General features: G+C 33.8%; 1 protein-coding gene across 1 annotated transcript in view; it reads right to left on the bottom strand.

Annotated features, from left to right (window-relative positions):
* The window catches only part of LOC114331463 (uncharacterized), a 195,105-nt gene that overhangs the window by 153,725 nt on the left and 17,712 nt on the right, over positions 1-23,668 (bottom strand). The window contains exon 3 of the mRNA XM_050661799.1: positions 12,882-13,089. Within this exon, the coding sequence (XP_050517756.1) occupies positions 12,882-13,089 (208 nt within the window). The remainder of the gene's footprint in view (positions 1-12,881; positions 13,090-23,668) is intronic.

A 23,668-nucleotide genomic window follows, 5' to 3' on the forward strand; every position in this document is an offset into this window, starting at 1 on the left:
ATATATATATATATATATATATATATATATATATATATGGTGCAATAAAAAAAGAAACCTTATTTTATTTACTTTAAAAAGGTTTATTGTAAAATATCTTATTTTTAATAGGCTTCTTTTAAGCAAGATATGCTTTTTCAATGTGTGACATATAAAAGTGCAATAAGTCCCACTAAGTTGGAATCATATGGAAAACTTTTTTATTATTTTTTAAAGAAAACTTTCCTAAAAAAGTTATTCTTCATAAAATACTCTGCATATTCTAAAACATACGATGCAATAATCAGATATATAATTTTATCTATAGCGTACGAGGTATGTTAAAAAATATGAATTTCTCTTAAGAGTAAAGTACCTTTATATTGCACAATATCGAGAATTGTTATTAAGAAAAGTTATTTGGGATTAAAAATTATGTTATAATATGCAATTATATTCTTCTAGTTGAAAAAAATAAAATAATTTAAAATTTTTTTTAAATTACGGAGACCCTTGGATATCCTACGGATATCTTTTTTAAAAATAGTCCTAGAATTTTTTGCAGTACACCATTTTAAGGTAAAGAAATTATGTTATTTTTCCAATGTATATACCTAAATATACAAGAAAAAGAGTCATAACGACAAATTCAAAAACTACTCATAAAAATACCAAAAATCCTTAAACGTATAAAACCTTGAAAAACATAACTTGCTTAAAAATAGTCGTACCACCTTATACAATAGACCATTTTAAAGGTAATTGACTTATCTTTCTACTAAATGTACCATTGCTTATACCTAGAAATGCGTAGAAAAAAGTTACAGAACAATGTTTGCGAAATAATGGGAAAAATTGCCCAAAAATGCTGCGAGCGGCAAACTTTGAAAAATCCTGTTTGGAAAATTATAAATCCTAGAAACTTCTGCCTAACGTCATTTTAAAGAGGAAGAATTGGTGTTATTTTTTGCTAAAGCAATGCCTATACCTATATCCATGTAGAACCATATATATAGTACCTATATCCAAGTTATTAGGCAAAAAACAAAATTGCCTCCTTTCGTGTTTTTTTCTTGCTTTTCTATTGAGCATATTTTTGTAAAAAAAATATTTTTGATTTTAAAATGTGATATTTCGATAGTAAATTGAACTTGGAACATTTTTGCTCTAGACGTGTTTGTACCAAAAGTGCATAGAACTCACCCTAATTCACCCTGTGCCTAGGGACTAATTCACCCCTTTCTCAAAAACGCACCCATTTAAATAGTAGCACTTCGCAGTTTTTTCAAATTTAGAGGTCCACTGACCATATGAGACAATAAAATCCCGTTAACGTTGTAGGTTCTTTTAGCTCAATGTTATTTAGCTCAATTTGATTTTGGTCTGGGCTGACTGCTGGCCAATCGAGAACTTGAATAACAACCTCTTGAGGATATTGCATTGTTATTCTAGCGACGTGCGGACAATATTGTCTTGCATAAAAACAAAATTATCTCCAATAATTGGAACCAGATGCATGACATGTTCTTCAAGAACCTCTTTAATATCATCTGTCAGGGACCCCCTATGAAACACTGTTAATTATGTATTAATTACAAAGCGGATGCCTTCCCATATTACAATCAAGTCACCTACAAAATATTTCTGGCTGTCCTTATGTTTCAATGAGCAAATCACTCACCTGTAAACTGGGGTACGTCTGTCGGGTCCACAAAGTGCAAATCTTGACTCATCAGTAAATAGAATATTAGATAAATAGAAATCGATATGTTCTCGTGCGATACTTTTTGTGATTAGTGTGTATATTAATATACGAAAGCTTGTGCTTATAGCTTGAAAGAAGAGGAAGCCAGAGAAAAAAAAAGAATAAAGACTAAATCGCAGAAAATATTATCATAGAAGAACATATAATATTCCGAAAGAAAAACCCACTATTGGTAAAGTATTTCACTAAAGAAGCATTTGATAACTTAAATATTATTAACCCGCCATTACACGCGCTATGAGGGAATCCCTCACCATATTTGTTTATAAGCAATGAAATTGTGTAAACTAATACGATAACCTTAAGCACCCAGGAATGCCTTTAGCATGGTTCATGAGAGGGTATGAAAAAGTTATAGAATATTTCAGGCGGTCAGTGTGCTGTGTGATAGTTGAAAGAAGAGACATCCCTCTTCAAGTGAGGGAATTCCTCACTGCGCGTGCAGTCACGGTGAAATCACGTTTCTGTTATCTCAAAGAAACTTTTAGGTTTTTATTTAATATTTAGGTAGGTTTAATTAAAATATTATTGTTTGGATTAGGTTAGGAACAGTGGCACACCGAGGGGGGGTTTGGGGGTTAAAATCCCACCCAGAGCATATAGAAATATATATAAAGGAAGGTAGGAAAATGTAACTTGTCTTTCACAAATAATACAAAAAACTTTCGGTGCCCAAGCAAACCCCCTCCCCCCAGAGGAAAATTCTAGGTGCGCCACTGGTTAAGAACCCATTTTTAAATTTACCTATTCTAATTGGGAAATAAGCCACAATGTAACTTGAAAAATTGATTTTATTGACGTTTCGAATTCCACCTCGGACGTCGTTATCAAAATACAAAATATTAATAGTTAATTACATAAATGCCACAAAGAAATAGCTTCAGAACAGTTGTTAATTTTAATTTGTATTTTTAGTAAAATGAATTCGCGTAAAGAACGTTAATTTCTTCAGTGGCTTGCTGAAATTGAAAATTAAGAAAACTTGCTTTTGATCTATATTATTTTTACTTTTGTTTTGTTAAGTTAATAAAAAAAATTGGTTTACGAGACTTTCTATAATATGTGAGTACAATCCATTTTATATTTATACATGTTGACATTCATTCTTTCTCGAAATAAGTCGAATTTATGTAGGTGAGGGCGACGCTCATACGCGTGCAACCACGTCACAATAGAAGACGCGTGTAACGGCGGGTTAAACAATTATTATAACTTTTATTTTCGATACTTCCAGAAAATTTACTATTAGTCCAGGGCGCATCTGTTTTGTGATGGACGTTGAGAGGTGACTCAAATTTTTTCCAGAAATTGCTTGAAAATAACTAAAATAATAATATTTGAGTTATCCTCCCACTCAAAATTGTCCGGAACATTGTTTAAATAATCAAAATGTCAAAATATGAAGGAAAAATTCGATTTTTTTTATTGGTTTTTTGATTATAACTTTAAAACTATTCATTTCTGAGAAAAGTTGCACTAACATAAAAGTTGCATACTTAAATCTCCTACAATATTGAATTGGTTAAAAATTTAAAAAATAGTTGCCTTGTTGCAAAATAGCAATAGTTGCGAAAAAAACCATACAAAAACAAGTATTGGCATTTTACGTTTTTCAAACATTTATGATAAACTTAAAACCTTCATATTTTACCCAGGAAAACTTTATGATATAGTAAAATAACACTGTAAATTTCATTAAGATCGGTTTAACAGATTTTGCAAAATAAATTTTGCAATCCAGCTTTCGCAAAGAAAATTCATTTTTTTAAAATGTTGCAAGACTGAAAATAAAGGAGATAGCAAGTTTATTTTTTTTTTACCTATAGAAGTATATTGTACCTTTCATTTGCAATTTGCAAAATTAAAATCGCTTAATTACCACGGCGTCAGGAAATTTTTTAAATAAACAATAATTTTTGGTGCTACGCGCAGGAGAGCGATGTTCGATTCACACAAGTTGATTTCCGCCAAAATTTCTTCCAATCTTTATTTATTATATTATTTTCTTACTCTATATTTTGTTGTATTTTAATATTTTAATTCCACAGAACTCAAACTAATTTTATTATTGTTTTTGAAATATTGTTTAAACAATTGCCTTTGTTTAAAAATAATAAACTTTTATTCTCTAAGTTAAAATATATGAACAAAGAAAGTTTTTGCTAAAAAAAGTGTTATTTCCAAGGGAAGAGTATGTGTTTTTATTTTGCAATAAACAAATTTATTTATTTATATGGAAATGTAATAAAAATTAAAATGTATCAATTATTATAAAAGGTCATTGGAATGCCCAATCAGAGCAAACTATCCGCTGTCCTGCGCGTAGCACCAATAATTAATGTTTATTTAAAAAAATTCCTGACACCGTGGTAGTTAATCGATTTTAATTTTGCAACTTGCAAATGAAAGGTACAGTACACACTTCTATATGTAAAAAAAGTTTCAACTTGCTATCTGCTTTATTTTCAGTTCTTTAATATTTTGAAAAAATGAATTTTTTTGCGAAAGCTGGATTGCAAAATTTATTTTGCAAAATCTAGTAAACCGTTCTTAATGAAATTTACAGTACTATTTTACTGTATCATAAAGTTTTTCTGGGTGAAATATGATAGTCGGAGAGATAGAAGCGGATTTTGTGCGTGATAAGTAATATGGAAAAACTATACGGGGATATGTTGAATTAGTTGTGTACATCACTTTCACCAACGGCCGGAAACCAGAGTTGGGCCGAGGGTAGTTATAAGGGGTCAAAGTCGCGGATTTTATTATTTTTTTTATGACGCTTATGATCGAAATAGTGCACCAAAATTTGGGAATAAGTAGGTCATGACGTAACTAAGTAAAATCTCTAAATAAAGGGTTTTCTGCGACGTTCTTGATTGAGATAGTAGACCAAAATTTGGGAATAAGTAGATAATGACATTACTAAGTAAAATCCCCAGAGCCGGAAACCAGAGTTGGGGATGAGGGTAGTTACAAGGGGTCAAATTCGTCGTTTTTATTATTTTTTTTTGTGACGCTCATGATCGAGAGAGTGCACCAAAATTTGGGAATAAGTAGGTCATGACGTAACTAAGTAAAATCTCCAGGGGTGGCACTCCGCGTGGCCGACAAAGGGGTGGGGCAGGGGTGAATACAAAAAATATAAGGTGTTTTTTTGCGATGTTCGTGATTGACAGAGTGCACCAAAATTTGGGAATAGGTAGACCAAGACATAACTAAGTAAAATAATCAGAGCCGGAAATTAGAGTTGGGCATGAGGGTAGTTATAAGGGGTGAAAATTGCCGTTTTTATTATTTTTTTTGTGACGCTCATTATCGAGATAGTGCACCAAAATTTGGGAATAAGTAGGTCATGAGGTAACTAAGTACAACCTCCAGGGGTGGAACGGTGCGTGGCCGATTAAGGGGAGGGGGTAGGTGTGAATATAAAAAATATAAGGGGTTTTTTGCGACGTGCTAGATTGAGATAGTGCACCAAAATTTGGGAATAAGTAGACCATGACTTAGCTAAGTAAAATCCCCAGAGCCGGAAACCAGAGTTGGGGATGAGGGTAGTTTTAAGGGGTCAAAGTCACAGTGTGTATTATTTTTTTTGTAACCCGGCACAATATTTGTCCCCCACGCAACGTTCCGCCCCTGGAGATTTTACTTAGTAATGTCATGATCTACTTATTCCCAAATTTTGGTGCACTATCTCGATCACGAACGGCAAAAAACCCCCATATATTTTTATATTCACCCCTGCCTACCACCCCTTTGTACCCCAAACAGCGTTCCGCCCCTGAAGATTTTACTTAGTTACGTGATAACATACTTACTCCCAAATTTTGGTGCACTATCTCCATCATGAGCGCCACAAAAAAAATAATAAAAACCGTGACATTTACCCCTTATAACTACCCTCGTCGGCCACTCTGGTTTCCGTCTCTGGAGATTTTACTTAGTTATGTCATGGTCTACTTATTTCCAAATTTTGGTGCACTATCTCGATCACGAACGTCGCAAAAAACCCCTTACATTTTTTTATATTCACCCCTGCCCCACCCCTTTGTTGACCACGCAGCGTTCCACTCCTGGAGGTTTTACTTAGTTACGTCATGACCTACTTATTCCCAAATTTTGGCGAGCTATCTCGATCATGAGCGTCACAAAAAAAATAATAAAAAACGGAATTTTGACCCCTTATAACTACCTTCCTTCCCCACTCTGGTTTCCGGCTGTGGGAATTTTAATTATTTATGTCATGGTCTACTTATACCCAAATTTTGGTGCACTATCTCAATCACGAACGTCGCAAATAGCCCCTTATATTTTTTATATTCACCCCTACCCCCATCCCTTTGTCGGCCACGCAGCGTTGAGCCCCTAGAGATTTTACTTAGGTACGTCATGACCTACTTATTCCCAAATTTTGGTGCACTATCTCGATCATGCGCGTCATAAAAAAAATAATAAATTCCGCGATTTTGACCCCTTATAACTACCCTCAGCCCCAACTCTGGTTTCCGGCCGTTGGTGAAAGTCATGTACACAACTAATTCAACGTATCCCCGTATAGTTTTTTCATATTACTTATCACGCACAAAATCCGCTCCCAGCTCTTAGACTATGAAGGTCCTAAGTGTAGCATAAATGGTTGAAAAACGTAAAATGCGAATAATTGTTTTTGTATGTTTTTTCGCAATTATTTCTATTTTGCAACAAGTATGACTATTTTTTTAAATTTTTGACCAATTCTATATTGTAGGAAATTTAATTATGCAACTTTTATGTCAGTATAATTTTTCTCGGAAATGAATACTGTTAAAGTTATAATCAAAAAACGAAGAAAAAAAATCGAATTTTTCCTTCATTTTTTGACATTCTGATTATTTAAACAATGTTCCGGACCTTTTTGAGAGGGAGTATAACTCAAATATTATTATTTGAGTTATTTTCAAGTAATTTCTGCAAAAAAATTTGAGTCACCTCTCAACGTCCAAATGTACTAATATTTTTATAAATGCGCCCTGGTCTATATAAACTTAATATCACTACACCTGTTTCGGCAGAGTGCCTTTCTTAAGTGATTTATTTTCTCTATGTGTCTGCAGTCTGCATTATAAAGTCTCTAACTGAATAGGTTGAGGAGTGGGGAGCTGTTTGTCCCAAGGTGGTCATTCAGAATTCTGTATTTTTTAGTTTAATAATTTCCATAGATTCTAATAAAGATAGCTTAACGCCTTTATTTTGAATATAAAGAATTTGTCTCTGAAGACTGTTCATTGAATGATTATGATTTAGAAAGTGAAGTGCGTACGTAGAATCTGTTTTTCTATTGTTGAAAGCCGTTTTGTGCTCTGCTATCCTTTTGTCACGGTTTGACCGATGTAAGTTTTTGAACGGTAAATACATATCATTTTTTAAACACCACTGTGTAATTGCTTTTTTTTTGTCTTATTTTTCTGTTCTTAATTTTCTTAGCTTGTCAATTCTGAAAGCTGGTGTTATTCCTTTCTGTTTTCTGTGTTGCTGTTTTTGTTAATAACTTGAAGGTGATAACTTGACTATGTGACATAGTCGAAGGTACAGGGGTTTATCTGGGGTAGTGGGAAAACTAATTGGAGGGCTTTCTTACGTAGCTTCTGGTTTAGAATTTTGTTAATTTTTGTTCGTTGTACTCATTATTTACTGCTATTTGCTTAATCCTCTTCAATTCTACCTCGAAGTTATTTTTTGACATGGGAATTTCTGTCAATCTATATAACATGCATAATATAACTTCCATTTTTTGGATTTATTAGATAACTTACCGGCCAAACCCGATTTCAGGATAAACTACTTTGGCCTACGCCAATCTAGTTTGTCCTGAACGCGGTAGGATAAGCTAGTTTGGCCTAGGCCAAATTAGTTTATCCTGATATTAATTCGGATACTGCAGGACCCACTAATAGTACTGCCTAGTATAAACATTATAGTATACCTACAAAGCCAAAATAAATAGATAAACTGCATAAAATACTCCGTAACTGTTTTTTATAAAAGCACTAATTATTATAAGTTAATTATAAAAATTATTATTTATTTTTCGATGGAGTGTTTTGGTGACACAGAATTGCGGAATATAATTACATCTTGCACTAATTACATTGCACTTGCATCTTTTTGGGCGACAGTTCTTGTTACAGCTGCATTTGGCAAAACCTTGTCCGATCCAACTGAATCTCTCTTAGCTGCAACCGATATTTTTAGAGATAATTTATCTAACTTTTTGAGGTATTGTTTTTGAGTATATGTCTCTAAAAGGTTTTTAATTGTTTTTAGATCAGAATTCGGCATTTGCCATCAAACTTATTTAGAAGCAGTAGATATAAACTAAGGCACTGACATATCGCTAAGGGTTGCAGCTACGAGAGGTTCAGTTGTATCAGGACAAGGTTTTGTTAAATGGAGCTATAACAAAGACTAGTCCACAAACAAATGCAATATCAAGAACGCAATGATAATCCGCAATTCTAGGAGTCACCAGAACACTCCATAGAAAAATAAATAATGTTTATAATTGAGCCATAATTATTATTGCTTTTATAAAGAACACTGATTATTTTTTATAATATGATGGTTTGTAAAACCAATAATTGTCCATTAATTTTAACGATGGGTCATTATCTTTAACTAAAAATTGTTAAAGTGTTACTAGTTGATCCTGCAGTGTCCGTATTAATATCAGAATAAACTAGTTTGTCCTATGCCAAACTAGTTTATCCTATCGCGTTTAGAACAAACTAGTTTGATCTAGGCCAAACTAGTATATCCTAACGCGTTCAGGACAAACTAGTTTGGCTTAGGCCAAACTAGTTTGTTCTGAAATAGGGTTTTGCCGGTAAAATATACATAAAATGAATTTCCTCCAAGTAACGGTTGAATTCATCAATGAAAAATATTGATAAGTTTTATAAGCATTATGTAAAGTTTTAGATGATACCTCTTTGACTTTCGATGAATACGCTATTGTTGGTAGATATGATTATAGATCCATCCATTTTCCTTTATATTCTGTGCTCGTTGTCAATTTTGAAAAAATTTAACCCAGTAATAATTTGTTATAGCAACACATTTTCCGCATAATTTTTTTGAAACAAACACATTTTTTCAAGTAATCTTTTTTGAAAACAATTTCCAAAGTGGAATTCAAAACGTCAACATTATTTAAAAATGTAATCCTATATAAACGTAATATGTATATGCAGTAGTATAATTGAACTTATCGTCAGAGGCAACAGAAGTCTTGCAGAAGAAATAAAACACAAAAAGATACAGTCATAGGATCTGAAAAATCACAATGCCACAAACAAAGATGCCAAATACAGTTATAGGAGAGTCAATAGAGAACGAAAAGATGCATTGTTTCGGAAAAACTCAAACAAGCTTATATGTTTCTAAAACATTTTTTGTTAGTTTATATGTATGTTAGGGTAAAAAGTTCTACTTACAGATTTAGCCGATAATTGTTTATTAATTGTTTAATTAACAATAATTGTTTTTGTATAAATAATTTTAAAAATATCGTTAAATTCATCATTTTACTTTGATAAAACAATTAGACAAGGCGGAAACGGCGGGTTCGTTGGGAAAAATATTCCCATGAGATATTTTTGCATAATCACATTCGTGAGACATCCCAGAATAAGGTTCAAGAAGTCGCCCACGAGAAAAGTGGGCCAATTTTTTTTAACAATTTTTTTTAATCAAATTGCAAAAATCTATATTTTTGGTCCGGAATAAGTTTTTTTAGATTGAAATTGAATTAGAAAAAATTGTTCAGGCCAAAAATATTGATTCTTTCAATTTGATTAAAAAAAATTGTTAAAAAAAATTGGCCCACTTTTCACATGGGCGACTTCTTGAACCTTATTCTGGGATGTCTCACGAATGTGATTATGCAAAAAAATCTCATGGGAATATTTTTCCCTTCGAACCCGCCGTTTTCGCCTTGTCTAAATATGTTTCTACTTTGTTTCTGATTATGCTGAATCCGAATATGGCATTATAATTAAAATATTCAAAAATTTTGAGCACTGATACAGTATGTCTGCGTAACTAGGAACCATATTATGGAAAACTTTTTATTATCAAATTTACGAAAAAAAAATTATTCTACATAAAATGGTCGGCACAGTCTAAATTCTAAAACTCAACTATCGGATATCAAATTCAATTTTATACGAGATGTCAAAAATATGAATTTTGTCAAAGAGTAACTATAAGTGCCTTAAGTATAAGTACAAGTACCTTTATATTTCAAACTATCAAAAATTGTTGGTATGAAGAGTTGTTGGGAATTAAATACTATGTTTTAATATGTAATAGATTCGCCTTTATGTTCTTGCAATAATATGTCGATAGGTGACTTAAACCATATATTTTTCGACTGCACTAAATATACACTTGAAACATTGGAACTAATAACGGAATTAATTAATATAAAATTTCCTCTTCCAGTAAATATTACTCCTTGCTTCATTTGATAAAAGAGTCTATGACATATTAGTTCATTTTGTGATTAGGACGAAAGTAGACATTTGATCATTCTTACATTACTTATAGTCTGTGGCAAATAGACTTTGTCTGATGCCAAACACACACACACACACACACACACACACACACACACACACACACACACACACACACACACACACACACACACACACACACACACACACACACACACACACACACACACACACACACACACACACACACACACACACACACACACACACACACACACACACACACACACACACACACACACACACACACACACACACACACACACACACACACACACACACACACACACACACACACACACACACACACACACACACACACACACACACACACACACACACACACACACACACACACACACACACACACACACACACACACACACACACACACACACACACACACACACACACACACACACACACACACACACACACACACACACACACACACACACACACACACACACACACACACACACACACACACACACACACACACACACACACACACACACACACACACACACACACACACACACACACACACACACACACACACACACACACACACACACACACACACACACACACACACACACACACACACACACACACACACACACACACACACACACACACACACACACACACACACACACACACACACACACACACACACACACACACACACACACACACACACACACACACACACACACACACACACACACACACACACACACACACACACACACACACACACACACACACACACACACACACACACACACACACACACACACACACACACACACACACACACACACACACACACACACACACACACACACACACACACACACACACACACACACACACACACACACACACACACACACACACACACACACACACACACACACACACACACACACACACACACACACACACACACACACACACACACACACACACACACACACACACACACACACACACACACACACACACACACACACACACACACACACACACACACACACACACACACACACACACACACACACACACACACACACACACACACACACACACACACACACACACACACACACACACACACACACACACACACACACACACACACACACACACACACACACACACACACACACACACACACACACACACACACACACACACACACACACACACACACACACACACACACACACACACACACACACACATGTTTTAATATGCAAGAAGACAAATTAAAAATAAAAAGCGAAATAAAAAAAGTTTTATTTATACTAGTTACGCTATGGTAGGGAATTAGATACTAAGAGTGGCTAATTACCTAATTTAGTTTTGATAAAATTTGAATTTTTCGTATTTGATTATATGCTTTTGTTTTATTCGTCTGTGTAAATTTGATTGTTTCATGTACCAGTACTTGACATACATATCTCATGAATTAATTAAGTTTCGAGTATTGATATGCATAGTTATGAGACATATTGAACAGTACAGGGGAAAAACAAGGAATGTCACATTTTGTACATATTGAGATAAACACCAATAAAGGTTTAATTCATATGATACCTAAAAACTACTTGCAGATTCTTAGCAGAATTCTAGCAATTGTTGGTCTATAATCTTAATATGATATTAATCTATATCAAGTTATTAATTTAATAGTGCACGAAAAAACTGCTAACATTCCTTATTTTTGTCCAGTGGCGTGCGGACAATACTGGTCCTTCACCTGGATACAAATTCTTAAAAAATTTATATATACTGATCTTTCTGGTTATTGTTCTGAATCGATAGTCTAGTCGATAGTACTCAGTTTTCGCTACCACAAGGCGAGAAAAGCCAAAATTTATGAAAAAGTTGATTATTGATGAAAGCTGGAACCCTAGTACAGAAATAAAAAGTAGAATTGCCAAAGCAAGAACAAGTTTTATGAAATTTAAGAAAATCCTGTGCAGTCATGATCTAAATTTGGAACTTTGCATAAGAATGGTCCGATGTTATATATTCCCAGTACTACTTTACGGGGTTGAAGCATGGACACTGACAGAATCGCTTTTAAAAAACCTAGAAGCATTTGAAATGTGGGTCTACCGCCGTATTCTGAAGATCAGTTGGGTAGAAAGAGTCACAAACGAAAGGGTTTTGCAACGTTTGAATAAAAGTTGCGAAGTAGTGAACACGGTTAAAAGGCGCAAATTGGAATACTTTGGTCATATAATGCGTCACCCAGAAAAATATGACATACTTCACCTTGTCATGAAAGGTAAAATAATGGGAAAAAGAAGTGTGGGCCGCCGTACAACTTCTTGGCTTAAAAACCTACGCCAATGGTTTGGGAAAACTAGCACTGAACTATTTCGTGCGGCTGTAAATAAGACAATGATTGTTAATATGCTGCGCAACATGAGAGCCAACGATCGACAAGCGGTCTCGGCACCTTAAGAAGAAGAAGACATTCCTTGTTTTTCCTCTGTACTCTTCATATCATATAGAAGGAGATGATAATTAAGCCAAATCCATTAAAATACCCAACCTACCAATAAATTGCACTTGTACGATACTCAGGTGCTCTTCGAATACTGGAAGAAATAAAACGTTCTTCTTCTGGACTTAAAACTGACGCCAAACTAGCTTTCATTCCTTGACATATCTGCTGGGAGGTATTCCAAGTAACTTCTGGATAGCTGACAATGAGGTAGCACGAGTTGTTGAACATAAAAAAACGGTCATCTGCACATTGAAACGCTAAAAAAATAATACATTGTTCATTAAAAGCTGAAGGCATGTTTTCCAATAAATTTGTTTTATCAAGACGTGGTATTTTTGAAGTTATATTTCTCTAGGCGCGATTGAGAGTAAAATTTCATAATACTGCGCGCATGCGCACACAGACAGTATGGCGTTTAGTTGCTATATCTTTCTAATTATGTATAAATATATCAATGAAAGAAAAGGTGTGAAAATAATATATTAGTGTTTTTAGTAAATACATTTATTATAATTTTTGTGTCTTTGGATTTGTCTTCCTCATGAGTAAGATGAGTATTATTAAAACATTTTATTGTATATTTATTATACTTTCACCGTGTCTGTTTGTTACCGTGAATAGCCAGTAGGTACGTGGAACCGATATAGACACAGTCGTCGTAGCGCATTTAGTATAGCATTCGGCCAGAGATCGAGAGGTCTTGAGTTCGAATCCAGTGCAATCCTATACTTTTTATTATTTTTTTGAAAGCGTTAAGCACAAAATTAGTTTCGTGTTTTAAAGTAATTAAAACAAACTGTTTAAAGTATATTTTTAAGAAATCATATAATAGAAGTATAACTTCTTACGTGCATACAAAGTACACACACATTCTTTTTTTTATTTCAAAATAGAGTCGTACGTGATATGTAAAAGTGAATGTATTATAGTGTTTAAAAAATGTCTCAAATTTAACACTGTGGACGGATGATGTTGAAACACGTTCGTATCGGGCATCCACTCTATCATTACTGTATCAAAGCAAAGAAGAAAACATTGGTAAAAGTTTAATTTAAGATAGTCAGTCAATATTGACTTAATTATGTACGATTTTTCTAACTTAGCATACCAAGCCCCCAGAAGCCCAAGCTTATATAGTTCCTTATTGGTGGAATGCCAAGATTCAAAGTAAGACAGCCGAATGTCTCTCAGGCGAATGGCACAAAGGCATAGGATTTTATAGGCTATTGAAAGATGCAAGCGCTCAAAAAAAGAAACTAAAACGGAAAAAACGTGCATGCGGCCAAATTTCTGCTTATAACTGGAAGATAATCTTTGGAACGAAGCGTATATAGTTGCCAAAAAGGCGTTATACAGTATAAAGTCCCTATACCGCTCTTGTGAAGAACAGCTTTTTGGAATCTAATACTGGTAGTGATTGGTTGATTAACCTTTAACTACGGGCGCCCAACTATGAATCTCAAATACGGGTGCGGTGTACTCTATACACCAGTTACAAATAGCTACAAAAACAAAATTTCTTTAATAATTAGAACTATATTAAATTGTACAACTTGTGTTTAATCAATAATTAGTTATTATATAATAAAAAATAAAACTAAAAAATAATTCAAAATGGTAAACCAGTGAGAAAAAACGAAAACAGTAATTTATTACTTATTGAAACACCAACCTAAAGAAATATGCGAAAATTTTTAAATTTTTAACTAGGTAGCAAAATAAAAACATACGAGTCTTTATTCACTTTCGTCTTCTTCCTGGTTATTTGAGTTAATACACTCAGGACAAATAATGGTGGAATGTTCTTTGCAAACCATTCTCCTGCATGTCTGACACGAAATGGTTGTCACTCTATTTTTACGCCTTCCGCAGCAATAGCACCTTCCTCGTATTTTTGCTGGTTGTTCTTCTTCTTCTTGTTCCACTACAGTAGCTTTATATTTCTTCAGGAATAGTTTTAAATCTAAGGGCAAACTCTGTATTTCAGCTCGTTCTGAAAGGTGTCGTCTCAACAAAGATAAAGATAATTCCTTTAAAAATATCCTTCCATATTTTTGAGGATTGTTTATATTTGCAGCATTATACAGGATTTGGCTGTTAATTCTTGCGATGTTTAGGAGCTGAAAAAATATATCCATCGGCCACCTTTGCGTTCTCCTTGATACCGAGTATGTACCGCACATTTTATCTACTCTGTCGACACCTCCTTTGTGAGAATTATAATCTAAAATTATATTTGCTTTTTTTTTCTCCGGATCTACTGCAGAATCATTATGCATGGTTGATATCAAAGGCACAGCTTTATTTTTTGCAGGGACATATGACACTATAGTTACCTCTTTTTGAAATCCGAAAAGGGACGATCCAACTTCTCTTTCTTTATGTGGTAGGAACTCCAACGGCAGCTCCCGTTTATTTTTCTTTAGTGTGCCAACCATTGTTACTTTATCTTTCAAACGATCATTGGCCAATGAGTAACTTGTGTACCAATTATCACATGTAAAGTTCCGGTTTTTCCCTTTCCAGTCTTGAAGTAAACGATGTACAATATCAGCAGGTTTATTTGATTAGTTGTAAGGTCCTTGTGGCTGATTACCACAATACACCTCTAAATTTGTAACATAAAATGTCTGGGCATCACACAATACAAATACTTTTAACCCATACTTTGCAGGCTTGGACGGGATATATTGAATAAAACTGCATCTACCTCTGAAAGGTATTAACATTTCGTCAATTGTTACTTCTTCCCCTAAACAGTAGTTATTGTTGCAGTTGTCCACAAAACGATCCAGTGTAACTCGAATAGCAGCAAGCTTATCAGTTTCCTTGCTTATCCCTCTACTATTTTTGTCATCAAATCTTAGAGCAGCAAGCCAAAATAAAAATTGATCAGCACTCATGCACGCTCTAAATATTTCTGAGCCGGTTCCGTCTTTAGTCCACAATTCAAGAAAATGTGTATGGTTTTGCTTTTTAGTTCCTGCAAGAAGTAGTAGTCCGATAAATGACATAATTTCTGTTTTTGTTGTGCCTTTAGCCCGTCTCGGCCGGTTATACTTTATTCGCATATTTGCAATTTTTAAGTTTGTACACTCAACTATATTTTCAAAAATGTCGTCACTTAAAATTTTTTCGAAAGCAATTCTCTCATTGGTAATATCTCTAGCACTCAGCTTTGGCCCAGGAAGTATTTTTACAATATTTTTGCTGGAATTTTTGCTAAACTTGCTCACCACTGAATTTTTATACCACTTTGTTTGTTTATCTTTCACTATAAAATACTCATCTTCATCGCTTTCTAAACTCTCACCATCGCTCTCGTTATCTGAATCCGAAGACTCTTTATCATTTAGTTCTATCTCCGACTCAGTGTTATAAACGTTGTCTTCCGTAATTTCTTCCTCCTCTTCTGACGAACTAGCGTCCTCTTCTCCCCTAACTTCTTCCTCAGGTTCTTCTTCGAACAATGCTTCAGCCATAGCTCTAAGCTCATCTTGTGTGAGACTTTTAGGGTTTCTAACACGCACTCGATCCCTATAAAAAATATTTCTCCTAAGTTTCCATTTCACATTTTTGTATAAAAAGTACAATGTAACATTTACTACACAGAAAATAACTCGTTTGCAGGTAATTTAAAATTTAACATTCGTTAAATTTACTTACATAACTATGTGCGTGATGTACTGAAGGCACCGTTCGGGAACTCACTTTGATATTTTTTATCACAACTCAACTATTCGATCAAAAATCACGTATCGACTGTAACACACAATGGTTGATACTATACTGATAGGTTACGTCGAGCGCCGTAAACGTAGAAAATAGTTTTAAGAAATGGAAACCAACTTAACTCGCATGGTGTACTGTGTACACCGTAGCCCGTAGTTAAAGGTTAAGCTTGTGATGTTTAACAGTTGTTTGTTTTGCAATTTTATTTTTCGGAATATTATCATTTCTTTATCTCTTCTTGTACTGAATTGTTGTTCATTTTAACGCTTGTTGAGTATTATTGGCGGTTACACATAAGTATTAGGTTGTGAATATTGTACTGGTAATATAGAATAGTAAGAATTTTGATACATCATACCTTAAGGTACATATTGTCCTGCTCCTGGTATCGGATTTTGGTACTTTGGGAGGAGTGGGTAGAGTCATATTGGAGTATAGATTATTTAGTATAGTTATACATAATTTATAACATTTCTTATCACACAAACTTGAGAATTTAGGGCACTCATTTATCCGTTACCCGGACTGTTTCTGTTTATTTAACTGTTATTTTAGTTTTTATTATTCGCAATCATTAGCAATTTTATCGTTCGATATTTAACAAATTGGCGTTTCTTATTTTTTTTATGTGATTAAGTTATATTAAATATCAGTTTAAGGTTTCTTAGACATGATTGTTTTAAATTATTCTCATGTTCAGTTTTACATTACTTTATGTGAAATATGGAAGGAGCGGGAAGCGGGGTCAAGATTCAGTCCACCTCAAGAGTTCAGATATTTTCCCTTACTAGTATTTTTCATAATACTTAAGTCAGAAGATGCTCTTACCAAATTGTTTTAAATGAAAGATTCCTTCGAAAACTATAGCGAAAACTATCTAGGAATGAGTATTATATCGTCTATAGGTAGGCGGTATGGAAAGACCATAAAGGAAAAATTAGAAATATTAAGGAGAAAATACGAGAAGAACAGGCAGGTTTAACAGCGGGGAAAGCATGCTTAAATGTCGAACACATTTACGCGACCGAACGATTAATAGACAGAGAATGGCCAAAAATAGATCCGCCATCTGCTTTTTGTAGACCTTAAGAAAGCATATGACTCGATACCACTCTACAATAAAAATAAATTAGCTATAAAAACAAGCAATATAATATGTATTTCATTTAGGGAGACAAAAGGACTACTACAGGGCCACGCCACATCACCTACCCTGTTCAGAATATTCCTGGAAAAAACCCTGAAACCGTGGAAAAGAAAGTGCGAAGAAATGGGTATAGCAGTAATAAACGAATATCTATATACCCTCAGTTTTGCTGATGACCAAATAGTGATCGCACAATACGAAGATGACCTCAGTTTTATGATAGAAAACTGGAACAGGAATATACAAATAATGAGATGGAAATAAACAGATAAGTACAAGTATTTAGGTTTCATATAGACTAAGAGCCGCTATAGGTGAAATATCTTAATCATTTTAGGCACGATGGGACCCTATAACTTAAATAGTAGAACCTAAAAGAAAACATCTGAGCACTGTGCCGTCACTTTTCAGTGGCACATGCGTCTACAGTGGCGCATCAAACTTTCCACTTATGGCCGGGATACATAAATTAAAAAATACCCTCCCTCATTACCAGAATTTAATTTTTTACATTTTTTTAAGTTCTATGTGATGAAGACATAAGATTCATCGTAATTTTAACCCACCACCCCCTTCTCCCTGCCCCCACCATCAAAAACTTTATTTTTCGATTTTATTTTTTTTGGTGGGATGCAATCAATTTTAAAATTTCAAAAAATTCACAAACATAGTTAAGGCTTTTATAAAACACGTCTATTTTTTATAGACCTGTAGGTTGAGTGTACATAACCTCAAAAAAATTTAAAAATCAAAAAAATTTAAAATTTTTTTTTTTTTTGAAAAAAGTATATAACTTTTTTTTTGAGGATAGCTGCAGATCTAATTTTTTCTTAGTCTTGTGTATTTTATCAAACACTATAGTTCTAATTTTTTTCAGATTTTTCTGTAACGCTGGTCACCTTCAAAAATCCAAAAAACTGTTTTTTAAGGGGGTTTTGGGGGGTTTGAACGTGTTTTTCTGATTTTTAAATATTCTAAAGAACTCAGTTAGTTCAAGTTACATATAACCTATAAAAACAAAATTGATTTGATATATTATGAAGTCTATCAAATAGGGAAAATTCCCCAAAACCCCCCAAAAAACAGTTTTTCGGATTTTTGAAGGTGGAGAGCCTTACGGAAAAATCTGAAGAAAATAAAAAATATAGTGTTTGATAAAACACGTAAGATTAAGAAAAAATTAGACCTGCAGCTATTCCTCAAAAAAAGGTTATACGCTTTTTTGAAAAAAAAGTTTCTTTTAATTTTTTGAGGTTATGTACACTCCACTTATGGGTCTGTAAAAAATAGGCATGTTTTATAAAAGCCTCAGCTATGCGTGTGAATTTTTTGAAATTTTAAAATTGATTGCATCCCACCAAAAAAAAATAAAAACGAAAAATGAAGTTTTTGATGGTGGGGGCAGGGGGAAGAGGTGGTGGGTTAAAATTACGCTGAATCCTATGTGTTAATTACATAGAACTTAAAAAAATAAAAAAAATTGAATTCTGTTAGTAAGTTCTGTTAACTTTTAATTTATTTATCCCGTCCATAAGTGGAAAGTTTGATGCGCCACTGTCGACGCATGTGCCACTGAAAAGTGACGGCACAGTGTTCAAACGTTTTCTTTTAGGTTCTACTATTTAAGTTATAGGGTCCCATCGTGCCTAAAATGATTAAGAAATTTCACCTATAACGGCTCTTAGTCTAATAATGTCAAACAAAGGAGCAACGAAAGAAGATATAAATAATTGACTAGGACAAACAAGAGATTGCATACGAAAATTGAACCCGGTACTGTGGGATAAGAACATCAGCATAAAAATAAAAAGAAGAGTACACGACAAGAAATATCCATGACAAATATTATCCTCACTTATAAGTGTAAAAATTGGACAATAGATAAGAAAACCAAAAACAAAGTAAGGGCAACAGAGATGGTATTCCTAAGGAGAAGCTGCAAAGTAACAAGAAGAAATAAAATAAAAAATATCGGATATTAAGAAAAGAATGGGACTGAACTCAGATATAATAGACTACATCGAACGGAGGATATTAACCTGGTACAAACATGTCAGAAGAGCAGACTAGAATTGTTTTATAAATAAAATAACAGAGTGGAGTTCAACAGGAAGAAGCAAGAGAGGTATATCCCGAAGACCTTTCAGAGATGAAGTGAACGAAGCAATGGAAATAATAAATCTACAGGAAAGAGACTGGCAAAACAGAAAGAACTGGAGAGAACGGTTGAGTGATGGAATGTAGTGAAAACTCTGGAAATCCTTAGTATACAGGATGTCCCAGACTAATTTAGTCAGGCTATATCTCTTAAACGAATAAAGATTTTCGAATGGGACAAAAACTGATGTATTCCATTGGCAATATACTTTAATATGGCGTGGAAAAAAGTAACCCCTAAATATTCATCCCTTAGTTACAACCCTTAACTTCATTTTTTTCAATAGCACCCTGTATATTTTTTTATAGTTTTGGATGTGGTCTTCTATGGTCTATTCAACAGATTTTTTAAAAATAAAATCGGTTTGTAATTAGTCAAGAAGATATCAGTTTATTTTTTATTTTTGTTATGTCTCCCAGACTCATTTATCCAGGCTATATCTCAAATGAATAGAGATTTTCGAATGGGACAAAAACTCATATATTCCATTTATAATACACTTTAATATGGCGTAGAAAAAATCATCCCCTAAATATTCATCCCTTAGTTACAACCCCTTACTTTAATTTTTAATAACTATACCATAATTAACAAAAATAAAAAATAAACTGATATTTTCTTGATTATTTATACATCCAAAACTATAAAAAATATACAGGGTGCTTTTAAAAAAATTAAAGTTAGGGGTTGTAACTAAGGGATGAATATTTAGGGGATGATTTTTTCTACGCCATATTAAAGTGTATTGCAAATAGAATATATTCGTTTTTATCCCATTCGAAAACCTTTTTTCGTTTAAGAGATATAGCCTGGATAAATTAATCTGGGACACATAAAAAAATAAAAAATAAACCGATATTTTCTTGATTATTAACCAACCGATTTTATGTTTAAAAAATCTGTTGAATATACGATAGAAGACCACATCCAAAACTATAAGAAAATGTACAGGGTGCTATTAAAAAAATTAAAGTTAAGGGTTGTAACTAAGGGATGAATATTTAGGGGATGATTTTTTCTACGCCATATTAAAGTACATTACAAATGGAATAGATCAGTTTTTGCCCCATTCAAAAATCTCTATTCGTTTAAGAGATATAGCCTGGCTAAATTAGTCTGGGACACCCTGTATGTATGAAAGTTTCCTTCTTTTTGTATAAACTATTAATAAACGCCATTACCTCTAGTTGTTTTATAACTAGCTCATCTTCAATGGGGGTTTACATTAGGAATGTTCTAATGACAACATACATATTGTTGTGATCTTGATTATTGATATGAGATGATAATTTTATATGTCATTTAATTTAATCAATGCATTACTAATAATCTAATTAATTTACCAGATCACATATCAATATGTTTTTAATCTCAGGGCTATTTATAAAATTAATTACTTACATACGTGGCTTCTAAGTATTTCTTAATGGTTCCTAATCGGGATAGGAAAGAAAAGAGTAAAATAATAACACATATGGGTTACAATTGTAATCAAAATATTGTTTATTTTATTTAAATGGCAATCACTGCTTAATATTGGCTATATCTTATTATTCTTAAACATAACATTTACACATGGGAATCTTATTTCCTTTTGATTTCCAATTGAAAGTTTTTATTAACATTTAACTATTATGATTTATTAGCAACAATTCTATTTAAGTTTGATGAAGCTTTTCTGATATTATTGATTATGTTTCTTCAATTTTAAATGTGGTATTTACTACGAAAAACCCATACATTCATGTCCAAACAAATGAGACTGACCTTTTTCTGGTGCACTGAGAATGTCTTCACACAAGACCCGTTTCCTGCTATCCTTGGCTGCAATCAAAACCTCGTCCTGGCTTCCAGTAATGTTCTCCTCTGAAACTAGCTCGTATAGCTCTCGTTTCCTGCTTCTGTCGTGATGCTGTGTTCTACCTTTTTCGAAACTGCAATCAGCTACCGGGAACTCTTGGCCCAAGGAGGTTCTTTTACTCTCAACCTGGCCTACCTCTCGTTCCACGATAGATACTCCACACTCACGGAACTACACCGGCTTTCTCACTCTCCGTACACTACCGTCTACCACTCGACTTCACTTCTCGACAGCTCAAAACATTCTGCTCTCTATTTGTCATTCATTCCCCTACTTTCTAAATATCCCTTCCAGATTCACAAATCAAAATTCCACCACCAACTCTCATTCGCAGTATTCCTCAAAACCAATTTTTAAACTTTCTAAATATGCTTAATGGATTTCAAAGAAAATAGTTAATTCTCATTCTAACATTACTTTCTACTATATACAAATTTTAATGACCTATTCTCTATTTCCACTTAGTCTTATTTAGCATCGGCTAATGATCGATCCTTCCGCGAACAACGATAATTACCTATTATCGATTTCACTTGAGTCTTATTTAATCACTTCTTAAAATTAAATATAACAATTTGTTGTATACAGGTTGTTCTAAATTTATATGCCCGTGGTTGAGAAAATTGAAAATATTTTATATTAAATTGAATTTGTCTATAGTTATCAAATTTTAATTTTCATATCAAATAGAAATATAACAAATCCCCGCCTTGTTTTCGATAAAATTTATCTGCATTTTTAAATAAATTTTCTCGAGGCAAAACCAACTCCCTGTATATTTCCTTACTTTAATCTACGTCTTATATCCTAACTTACTATCTACTTCATGTAATTCTGTCTTTTATTCGTGATATTTGTATACATCGTGAATATTATAAATTCCTCGGATCTTTTCCGAGTTCCTGTGCCTCAACTCATAACTATTTATCCCATTTTCATTATTCACGATATACGGGCCTTCGAAAACAGGCATCAACTTTGCGCAAATGCCCCCAGGAAGATTTGATACTCGTAATGCCCTCACGAGTACTTTTTCACCCTTTTGGAAAGTCACTGGTCTTCTTTTTCTATTTTGTTCCTGTCTTTGGATATATTTTTCGTTGCTTCGCCGTAATCTTCTCTGTACGGTTTCAATCACCTGTTGATATTCTTTTGGCTCTTGGTCTTCCCATGGCCTTATCGGCAGTACACCCTTCATGATGTATTCTGGGGTCTCTTTTGTTACTGTGCTCGGAATTGTATTTAGATACCTTTCTATTTCCACCATTTTCCTGTCCCAGTGGCGATGTTGACCATCTGTTGCAATGCGAAGAAATTTCGTCACTTCCTGTATGAATCGTTCCGAAGGATTACTCTGTGGATGCCTGATGCTGACAAAATTTGTCTCTATTCCTCGTTCTCGAAGTTGTCCCTTGAAACGATCATTTCGGAAATACGTTGCATTGTCCAGTAGAATCTTTTTTGGTGTTCCTACTATGGCTATAAAATTGTCTATTTTTCTTAATATTTCTTCCCCCTTTGTGGTGCGGCAACTATATAATTTTACGTATTTTGAAAACACATCCACCATTACCAGAATATGTTTGTTCCTTTTAGTGGTCATAATTAGATCGCTTAACATATCTATTGCTACAATGTCTAGTTTGTTTCGGGCTTCAATATTTTTGGCAACATTTTCGTTTTTGAAATTCCGACTCTTATATTTTTGACATACATCTCACTTCTGGGTCATTTCCTTTGCAATGCGGTAATCCTGTCGGCTTATGTAATTTTCCCTAAAAACGAGCCAAACTTTTCTGCTACCGATATGCCCATTGTCCTCATGTAATTTCTTTATTATCTTTTCGGCCAATGTCTGTGTCACTAAATATAGTTCCTTTCCGTCTATTCTCTTAAAATATATGTTATTTTCTACTTCCGCTCTTCTTTTTTCTCTTT

Source organism: Diabrotica virgifera, chromosome 1, assembly GCF_917563875.1.
Source record: "Diabrotica virgifera virgifera chromosome 1, PGI_DIABVI_V3a".
NCBI classification, from domain to species: domain Eukaryota; kingdom Metazoa; phylum Arthropoda; class Insecta; order Coleoptera; family Chrysomelidae; genus Diabrotica; species Diabrotica virgifera.